Source organism: Monoraphidium neglectum, assembly GCF_000611645.1.
Source record: "Monoraphidium neglectum strain SAG 48.87 unplaced genomic scaffold scaffold00683, whole genome shotgun sequence".
Taxonomy (NCBI): domain Eukaryota; kingdom Viridiplantae; phylum Chlorophyta; class Chlorophyceae; order Sphaeropleales; family Selenastraceae; genus Monoraphidium; species Monoraphidium neglectum.
In genome coordinates this window covers 11,819-21,782 of record NW_014012945.1, presented here as the reverse complement: position 1 = coordinate 21,782, position 9,964 = coordinate 11,819, and the positions used below count along the sequence as shown (strand labels likewise).

General features: G+C 63.4%; 4 protein-coding genes across 4 annotated transcripts; 1 reads left to right on the top strand and 3 right to left on the bottom strand.

The window, feature by feature from the left end:
- Nucleotides 1–418: 418 nt before the first annotated feature.
- On the top strand, nt 419–765 carry MNEG_4800 (hypothetical protein; the record flags this gene model as incomplete). The annotated part of the gene is made up of 1 exon (XM_014046731.1): nt 419–765. A coding segment is annotated over one exon (347 nt), but the record flags the coding sequence as incomplete, so codon positions are not given.
- Nucleotides 766–1,857: 1,092 nt separating this feature from the next.
- MNEG_4799 (hypothetical protein) lies at nt 1,858–3,624 on the bottom strand (the record flags this gene model as incomplete). The annotated part of the gene is made up of 4 exons (XM_014046730.1): nt 1,858–2,145; nt 2,546–2,674; nt 3,116–3,239; nt 3,614–3,624. 4 exons carry the CDS (start codon nt 3,622–3,624, stop codon nt 1,858–1,860), a joined length of 552 nt encoding a protein of 183 aa, XP_013902184.1.
- Nucleotides 3,625–6,027: 2,403 nt separating this feature from the next.
- Nucleotides 6,028–6,243, bottom strand: MNEG_4798 (hypothetical protein; the record flags this gene model as incomplete). The annotated part of the gene is made up of 1 exon (XM_014046729.1): nt 6,028–6,243. One exon carries the CDS (start codon nt 6,241–6,243, stop codon nt 6,028–6,030), a length of 216 nt encoding a protein of 71 aa, XP_013902183.1.
- Nucleotides 6,244–7,922: 1,679 nt separating this feature from the next.
- On the bottom strand, nt 7,923–9,748 carry MNEG_4797 (hypothetical protein; the record flags this gene model as incomplete). Its single annotated transcript, XM_014046728.1, has 4 exons — nt 7,923–8,265; nt 8,521–8,747; nt 9,018–9,155; nt 9,614–9,748. The coding sequence occupies 4 exons, from the start codon at nt 9,746–9,748 to the stop codon at nt 7,923–7,925; spliced, it is 843 nt and encodes a 280-aa protein (XP_013902182.1).
- Nucleotides 9,749–9,964: the final 216 nt, after the last annotated feature.

Here is a 9,964-nt window from a genome sequence, read left to right as displayed (position 1 = left end):
CCGCCCTCCCCGAACACCTGGCTGGTGGCGGTAGGGTCGCCGGCGGCGGGGGGTGCTGGTGCAGGTGCGGCTGCCTCTCTGGCGGGGTGCCCTGTCAGCTTCCAACCGCCTGCCAAGTGTTCAGCCGCGGCACGCGCTACACGAACCACTCCAGGCATCCCTTTCCACTCCCAGACACACCAACACAACATGCGCAGACATTGCACCCTCCCTCCCTCCCCCACACACACACACGCACACACGCACGCGCTCACGCACATACTCGCACCGTGCTTCAATGCTATGAACACACACCTTCCTTTTCCCACGTTCACCCCAAACAACACATGCACAAATTCTGCACACGCACTCGCCGCCCTTCATCTTCGTAATTGCTCACCCTCTCAACCCCCACACCCGCACCATCATTGCCGCACAGTTTACCTGGATGTGGCCCGCAGGGGCGGGGAGGTCCTCTCTGCCGACCAGGCGCACGCGCGGTTCCCTAACCTGGCAGACCCTTGCGCAGACATCACAGACAGCAGCAGCAGCAGTAGCAGCAGTGGCCCTGCCGATAGAAGCAGCAGTGGCGACGGCGGCGGTGGCAACGGCATCAGGCAGGGCGCCTTGATCGTGTCGGTGTGGTCTGAGATGGCGCGCACCATGGTCATGGCCCACCAGCGGCGCGGCGAGTCAGACCTGGTGGCGCACTGGATGTACCAGGCGCTGGCACTGGACACCGCCGCGCCAGAGTGGGGGCACGCGCTGGCGGGGGCGGCGCAGTAGCGGCCAAGGACGCGGCCGCAGCAATCCCCAGAGGGGTCGCCAAACGGTCTGGTCCGCTGCTTTGTTGACCCCCCCCTGACGTCGGCCGGGGTTTGCTGCTCCGCATTGGCTTGTTGCGAATGCCGCTGCACGGCTTTGTTGCTATTGTCATGCTGCTGACCTTGATGGCGCTTGCATGCGGCGGCAGTACCCCCAACACAGCCTGGAGCGGATGCCTTCTTGCTGTTCTTGGGTGGCTCAGGCATGACGCATCCGCAGCACGCACGGCATCCTTGGCAGCGTCGCGCAGCGAGCCAGGCGCGGGCGGCCCAACGGTTGTAACAGATGCTTACTCAAATGCTGGGTGGGCGCCTGCCGGCCGTTCCTTGCGATTATACGCAGTCGGAGGGGGCGGGGCGAGGCCGCGCGTTTGTGTGTGCGTGTGTGGGGGCAGATGTGACAGTGAAAGTGCAATTCAACCCTGAAATTGCTCAAAACGTGCAGGCAGGCGTGCAGGTGCTTGTGCCTAACACGTACCACAAACCGCCATCAACCTGACATCAGCACAAAAACACTACGCATGACAAATGGCGCGCACCGACGGAGCAGACAGGTCTGAATGCACTGAACATGAATGGAACAAACATCAAAAAACCAAAGACATCTCCTGGCCAAGCAGCACGCGCTTCAGCCCGCAAACCACAGATGCCGAAAAAACACAAACTCAATATCTGGAGCGAGAGGCGCCGTGGGTGTGCAGCCGTGCGCGGCCCATGAGGGCGAAAATGTGCCTCTGGCGCAGTGGGCGTGCGTTTGGGCTAGGTAATGATCAGTGAGGTGGTCGCATTGACCAGTCGTTGACCGGCAACAGGAGGATTCCGCCATGCAGAGCGCTCCAGCGCGACCTTCAATGCCGTAGGTCTTCAACCCCCCTCAAGCAAAACAGTGCGTGTCCCGTCCCCTCCCCTCTCCTTTCACCCCAAAAACCTTCGATGCCTCAACCCGGCTGCTGCCAGGCCGCTTTTCAAGCGCGTGACCGCTGGGATGCGCGCATGTGGCAGGCCCGCCCAGGCAAGCGGCCGGGGTACAGGAGAGTTGGGGCAGCCAGCGCCCTCAGAACGCATCCATGCTCAGCAGGCCCGGGCTGCTCTTGTGGTGGCGGCCGTCCACGGCCTGCAGGTCGATGCAGGACAGCCACCTGTGGCTCGCCAGCATCTCCTCCCTCAGGCCGTCCGCGCTCGCGCCGCCTTCACACCACGCGCCGCCGGTCAGCTGCGCCTCGACGCGCTCGGCCAGGTGGCCGAAGTCCGACGCCATGGACGGAAGCCGCTCGGAAGCTGCCGAGATGAAGGCCGGGACGCCGGCCTCTTGGCCTTGCTTCCACAGGGCCTTGACGGCGAGCTGCGATTGGGTTGAACGGTGTGGGCGCAGAGAAAGGCATTCAATGGGGATGTCGTGGCGAAAGGAAGGGGTTCGTGACATCCGGCCGGGGCCACAGAGGGGACGAGTGCGGCTGTGAAGTGAGAGGACGCGCGAAGGATGCATGGCGTCCCCTAGCGCCACTGCACCGCCGCCCGTCCCAGCCTGTTGGCACCACACACCCTGGGTGACACCTCGCGCGCGGCAGCAGCAGCAGCCGCCTGCCATAGTGCTGCTGACCCGCTGTCCAGGCGAGGCCGATCGCTGCATCAACCCATGATGCCCTCCGCACAACGACACAACCACTGCGATGAACAGCAACTAAGAAACCGATGTCAGCACGAATCAAGCCCCAGCCTGGAAACCAGATAGGATCCCTCACCAGCACTATCTGCATTGCAGGCACGAACTGAGGGGTGAAAGCGATGTCGGCGTCGATTGGGGAGAGCTCCGCCAGAGCGGAAAGCGCCAGGTCTGGCACACGCCCCTCGCTTCCGTGGTCTTGCAGCATCTAGGGTGGTGGGGGTGCACGTGCACGTGTGTGCACATGTGTGTGTGAGAGTGTGCGTGTGTATGTGTGTGTGTGTGTTGCACGTGTGAGCGTTTGGTTTGTTCTTGCATTTGAAAAGGCGTAGAGCAGACCCGGAAAGTCGCCATGTTTGCAGGCATGGGAAGCAGGGGTTGAGCACGGCCAGGGCAAGCGGGCGCCTCAGTGCGCACAGGGCGAGGATGGGTACGCGCACTGCCATGGCTGCCATGGCTGCTGGCTCGGCAGCAGCAGCAGCAGCAGCTGTCGTCAGCCTGCTGCCTTAGCTGCCCGAAGCCAGGAGCCTGCTGCCTTGGCCACCAAAACCTCTGCAAACTGACGGCCACAGGTTGCGACGTCACCAAAGCGCACTGCTCATGCCGAGACGCAGGCACTCGGCGCCGCCCGCCCCGCCTAGCCACCCACCAGGTTGCGCAGCAGCATCACGCGCGGCATCATGTCCCGCGGCCGCATTGCCACCGCGCGCTGCAGCTGCCGCTCGCCCTCCCGCAGCGCCGCCAGGCGGGCCTCGGCCGCGTGGCCCTCCTCCCTGCAGGGCGTTGCGACAAGTGAGGGCCGGCCGGCAGCGTCTGAGACAGTGTCTTATTATACTTCCAGGTGGTCCAAGGGGGGCCTGTGCGTCATGCCCACGTATACAAGCATGCGGGCGTGGTCGCTGTTGGACATGGCCATCTTCACGGAGAGCAGCGGGGTACGGATCAGAAGAGAGAGCCGGCGGTCGAGGCGACCATCACCCCTGAAACCTGCCGCCAGGCACCCGCAGATGCACGCGCATGCGGGGGCTCTGCGCGCGGCCACAGTGCGATCGCGAGACGCAGTTCACGCGGCCGCTGAAGGAAGGTTCCTGCGTGCGCACAGCGCGCGCCGCGCCGCGCCGCGCCGCCGCCGCGGCGCGCCACCCACCCGTCGGGCATCTTGAACGTCAGCTCATCCGCCAGCTGCGGCAAGCGGTGCAGGCGTGGGCGGCTGGGTCACGCGCGGCCACGAGGTCTCGGGCGGCCGCGGCTCGGCCAGTGCAGCGCCCGTCCCACCATCCGAAGGCCATGCAGCTGCACTGCAGCACTACTGCTTGCCCCTGGTTTTTGCCCTGCGCACGTAAATGTCGCACCTGCAGAAGCTGGACATAGGGACTATCCTCCTCCTGCACTGCATCCACAACTGCCCCACGCCCCGCCTGCTGTGCCTGCAGCGCACCATTGCGCCCGTGCGCCATTTGCGCCACCGCTGCCCGCCGCCGAGGCACGCGTAGTGGCCACTGCAGGCTGCAAATTTGCAAACTTAATTGAGAGTGCCGCAGAGGTGCGCGGTACGCCGTCAGCCGCGCGTCCATGGCGAATCTGGTGAGTTCGTCTTGCGGTGGCCGCACAGGGGTGGTCAGTTGGCCGAATCGGCTTGATTACAGAAAAGTGATTGATTGCAGGCCTGGTTGAGTCAGCAGTCACTGATACCAGGTTCGTGTCAGTTCTCCGACAGCACAGCAGCGGGGGAAGCGTTGGTTGCTTGGTCACACCGGGGTTGCGGGCTCCACGATGTTTGAGGTACTGGTACGAAATTTACGCGTGAACAACACCCGGCAGAGTTGCAATCCGCCGAGAGCGTGCTGGTCAATGCCGCCAACAATTGAACTATGATAGCGTTGCCGCTCACGCCGCCATGATCATGATCACCTGTGGTTTTCCTTGGCGCTGCTGCTCTCGCCCTTTTGCGGTGTCACCAACACTGCATTACAACACCCCCACCCTTTGCCCCCACTGCGACGGCCTGGACCTGCATGAAACGGGTGAATACGCCCTGCTCGACTGCCCTGCGTCCTCTGACCTGCAGGCCGCGCCGTGCTTCGCACCCTTGTTTGCGGACCTGCCTGCCCATGCCGCATGCGCGCCCTTGTGCGCAGTGCGAACTAACACACACTTGGGGCTTTTGTGCACGCCTGCTTCGAACAGCGAACTAGCCACTTGACTCCCTGTCATTCAATGCTGATGCAACCAAGGTATATATCCCATGAGCCTAGAAGGCTCCAGGAGCGGGCGCCCGCGGGATCTTGTAACAATCCTCATCCTAATCCTGGCCCCCCCGGTGAGGCTGGCGAGGCGCACCGCGGCCTGGGAGGGCTTGGGGGCCGCCCGCCCCTGAGGGCAGGGAGGCAGCCGCCTGTGCAATCTGCCGGACAGGGTCAACTTGGGTGACGTGCAAGCCGCCAGCGAGCGGCGCCAGCAGCGCCTCCACGGCCTGCGCGCCGGCCGCCGCATTGTTACGCACCGCTGGGGGCCCAGGGGCGATGGCATTGGCCCGGGGCCGCGGCCAGGCGCGATGCAAAGTGCTCCCCCAGGTGTGACGGCAGCACAGGTCCTCCTGGCCAACGGCATGGGTGGGGACCAATTAGACCGAGGCAATGGCATCGTGTAAGGCGCTCAATATTACAGGCGCATGTACGCCACGAAGTGTGCGCACAGGCTATCCCGCAGGGACGCCACCAAACGTGGGGGCCCCATGAGTGTGTGGCGCGAGCGGGCGGCGCGCCAACACGGCAAGCGGCCCCACCTCACTGCCCGGCCGCGACGGTGCCTCCTCTCCTAGGACTGCGCGCCGCCCGACGGCGCGCCGGCGCCCAAGCTCGAGGCATGGGCGTTGGCGCCAAGGGCGGACAGCCGCCAAGCTCAAACAAGCTGCGCCGCGCTTTGCACCCTTGTTTGTGAACCTGCCTGCACATGCCCACATGCACACCCGTGAGTGCAGCGTAGACTTGCAACGAAACACGTGGGGCCTTTGTGCACACCTGCTTTGAGCGGCATATGCTGGCCACTTGAGTCCCAATCACACGACGCTGATGCTACAACACTACATCCCGTGAGCCTGGATGGCTCGAGGAGCGGGCGACCGTGGGATCTTGTAACATTCTAATCCTCATCCTAATCCTCCACACCGGGGCTGCGCCGATGCCTCCTGGCTTGACGGCGCCGCAGAAGGCGCAGGCCCACATGTCCCTGAAAGAGCGCTGGCATTCCTTGCGTGAACGTCATGTGGAACCGCTTTTGCTGCTGTGCCACAGCCGCCGTCACCCCCCTAGCAATGTCCCTGTCCGTCGTCACCGTGCCTGCTAGTGAGAAGGGCAATGCAGCTGCCAGGCAGGCTTGCTGCCGCGGCCGGCCACGGACGCGCCGCTGCAGCGTTGAGGCAGCGCCCGGCGTGCGCCACTGCCGGCATAGAGCTGCCCTCGGCAGTACGTGAGCTGCCACGTCCTGCTCATCTTGTTGCTGCTGCTGTCGCGGCAGTGACGGCGACCCGCCTCGCTGACGCGCCTGCACACGACCCCGTGGCTACTGCTGCTTCTGCTCCTGCTGCTGCTGCTGCTGCTGCTGGTCGTGGTGGTGGTGGTGGTGGTGGTGCTGCTGCTGCTGCTGCTGCTGGTGGTGGTGGTGGTGCTGCTGCTGCTGCTGCTGCTGCTGCTGCTGCTGCTGCTGCTGCTGCTGCTGCTGCTGCTCTTGCTGCTGCACTTGGCTCTCTTGCTCAGCGTGAGGCAACAGCTTGGGCATCCTGCGCTGCTCTGGCGCGCCGCGTGCACTGGCTGCAGGCTGCTGCACGAGCTGGGGTGCGCGCAACCACCCCACGAATGCTCTTGCGAGCCCCACACTGGGGATGTGGATGCCGATGGAGCCGTGCGCGGCAGGTTTTGTTCGCGAGTGTGCGTATGCATCCCCTCCTGGCGTTGTGTTTAGTTTCTGTGCCGGTCTGCAGGCCGCACCCGCTTTCTCCTCTGGCCTTTACGGTTAGGGGCGTTACCCCCTTTAGGGAGCCAGGGTTTCTCCCCTCGCTGCTGGAAAAGCGTGATGTAATGTAATGTTTACAGGCCTTGCGCGGTCGCAACTGCTAAGCCCAGCCGCCCTGAGCCCTGAATGAGTACTGCGCCGCAACACCAGGATCGTAACGAGGACTGCCTGCAACAGGTACCCCCAGGGCCGGGCCCAGTGGTCTGTGTTGGTGGATTAGAATTACAGTAGGATTAGGATTTTTACAGCGTCCCGCGGTCGCCCGCTCCTGGAGCCAGCCAGGCTCATGGGATTACACAGTGAAGCACCAACGTTTGTGACTGGGGTTCAGGTGGCTACCGTGCGCCGTTCAAAGCAGGCGTGCACAAAAGCCCCCATTGCGTGCTGATCTGCGCTGAGCGCGCAGGTGGGCATGCGAGCAGGCGCGGGTAGATTTGCAAGCAAGGGCGCGAAGCGCGGCTCGGCCCGCAGGTCCGCGTATGCAGGGCAGTCAAGCAGAGAATGTTCAACCGTTCGCCACCGCTCAGGCCGTCGCAGTTGGGGCAATGGGTGGGGGTTTTGGGTGGGGTTTTTGTAATGAAGAGTCGGTGACGCTGCAAAGGGGGGAGAGCAGCAGCGCAGGCGCATCAGCAACCGCGTGTGTTGGTGGTTCAGGGATCGGGACGTGTGGCGAAATGAGTAGGGCGTGTGCGACAGAAAGCCTGCCTCAGGCACCTCATCAGCACTACCAACGGCAAAGCAAGCCTCATACCCAGCGTAAGCGCCACCACGCTGGACGGCCCGTGCAGCCCGGTTGGCCAGTGCTCCGGATGGTTCCACGCACGCAGATCCCCCCCCCAACTGCTGGCGCAGGCCCGCCATCGCCGCCGGGCCCTGGTTCAGGGTGTTGTGCAGCCCCGCGGCATAAGCCGCCAAAAAAGGCGCCAGGGGCGCCCCCCTCCGCTGCAAGCCAGTCAAATGCATGCAGCCACGTGACGCTCCTTGGCGCAATGCAGAGTGCGTGCTAGCGGCACTGATTTGCCGCGCCGCAAGTAAGCCCGTGTGCTTGTTCAAACTTCGAATTGTTTTATGCAAGTGCCCATTTATTAATGTGGAGTGCGAGCGTGTGTTGAGGATGTGTGAAGTAAATGCGCCAGCAGCAGGTCAGCGGCCGCCACCAAGCGTGTGCGCATGGTGGGCATGCCTGCTGTTGTGCCGCTGCAGAGAAGGTGAGGGACAGGGGGGCCTTGCCTGCTTATGGGCATGTATAAGCAAGTGAATAGGAAAGAATTGCAATGCAGATCTGATGGCACAAGAACGCATCTTGGGCCTTGTGTGCATGCGTTTGCGCCTGTCTCGCTCCCAAAGAGCCGCAATGTCTTGCACCAAACCTGCCACGCGAGGCGAGGCAGCGTCCCTTGAGCTTCCAAGCAAAGTTGGCAGCCTAAAAGCTCCCTGGCAAACCCTCAGGCGCAGCTGGTGACCTGCAGTTTGGTGACGGCCCCAGTCTCCTCGAGCTGGTCGCTCACGCCACACAGATCATCGGCCTCCTCCTCCTTGGCAACCTTGGACAGCAGCGCGGACGGCGCTTTGCGCGGCGCAGGGGTCGCGGCGCGCGAGGCCGCCGAGGCGCCGCCGCGGATGGCGGCGAGCGTGCGGCGCCACAGCTCGTACATGGCAGGGTTCACACCCAGGGGGTTGAGGTTTGCCGCGTCCCAGGGCTTGCCATAGCAGAAGTGGTACACGGCGATGTCATCATATGACAACATGTTGGGGTGCGCGATGGGCAGCTGGTTCATAAAGTTGTACCTGCACACACGTGAGAAAAAGTGGATTTGAGTGAGTTGCTGTGGAGGACGGCCACGTTAGGTGGAGGGAAGGGGGGGAGGGGATGACAGGCATAAAGACACAATCGACAGGGCGCGGGGTGGAGTGCTGCCTTGCTCAAGGCTTCCAGGGAAGAACAGCACAGTCCGCTTGAGAACACCTGCAATGCTGCTTCCGTCAAATATGGTCAACCGGGCTCCTTCCAGCCCCTCCACCAGCGAACGAGCTGCGACGCACCTGGGCGGCAGCTGCACGATGCGGCCCTTGAACACGATGTTGAAGGCGTCCTGGTCTGGGTACGGCATATCGTAGTCAACCTCAGACCTGAGAAATTCGAACGTCTCGAGGCTCGGCTCGATCATCATCAGGCCTGTGTTGGCGTAGTAGGGGTGCTCTGGCCCCGGGCAGTTGAATGGACACCCGTGCGGAGAGGTGGGCACGCCAGGTCGGCGAAAAATGTTGCACTGGGGCCACAACACATAGGGCACAGCGAGGCGGGGGCAGTGGGAGAGGAGGGGATGGAGCGACACGTTTAGGTCAGGGGCGCAGTAGCTTTCAAACTACGTGATCCTCGTATTGCAGCTTGACACCAGGGTAGGGCTGCGCATACAAGTACGAGGCTGCTGGCTTGCGCGTCTTCATCTTTGCAGCCCAGCCCAGGATGCCACCGCTTGTCCAATCATGGCACAAATGGCGCACATACACAAGCCCCACACCCTGATAGAGGCACTGACCGTGCACCCTGGGGCGGCGGCCATGGCCATGCCGCCGCTGAAGTCTGTGTGGAAGACGTCGTCAATGTTCTTTGTAACGATCATGTCGGCGTCGAGCCAGCAGACGCGGTCGTAGCTGGTGAGCGTCCAGATGTACACCTGATGCATGTGTGGGTACAAGGCAGCGTGGAGCGGGGGCCAGGGAGGGTAAGCCGAGGTGAACAAGGTGGGAAGGGGGGGGGGGAAGCGAGAAACTGCAGCAGCGACACAAATGTGCGGCGCCCATCGGCGCACGGGGCCTGGAAGGCTTGTTTTGACTGATGTTGGATGCTTCGGCGCACGGACGCGTGCATGGGCGATACATGCAGCTAGTGCGTATGTAAGTGTGACGTATGATTTGACTCGCGCAGCACCTCTTTTGCAGCAAAGACCCTGCGGCAGCCCAAATGCTCCACCTTGCCCTTGGGATCACATGGGTATACGAGCGTCCGGCCTGCTGCACCCCATGCCCTTTACACAGCTCCCGCGCCCCCTCCCGACCAGCTCACTGCCATACAGCCGCTGTGCCCACGTGCCCAAGAACCCCTCCGCCCCTGCCCGGCCCCGCACGACCGCACCTTGTTGATGGTGGCCGCGTACCGCTTGACCAGGTGCTTCGCGCCGCCACGGTCCAGCCGCTCTACCACCCGCAGAGTCACCCGCGCGGCCGCCAGCGCCTTGGGCACCGCGAAAGCGACGTCGGCCGGGTGCATGATGATCATGTCGTGCCGTGTGCCCGAGGTTACGAGCGACTGGCAGAGCACGAGGGCGCCGTCAAATAGTGTGTGGTTGTCGACATACATCACCCATGCGTACTTGGGGGCGTCTGGGCCCATGGCTTGGGGGGAGGGGGCGGTGGGAGGGAGATGCAGTTGGTGAACCCGGGAAACAGGTTGACATGGCAGCTGGGGAGCAGTAGGGCAGTTCGG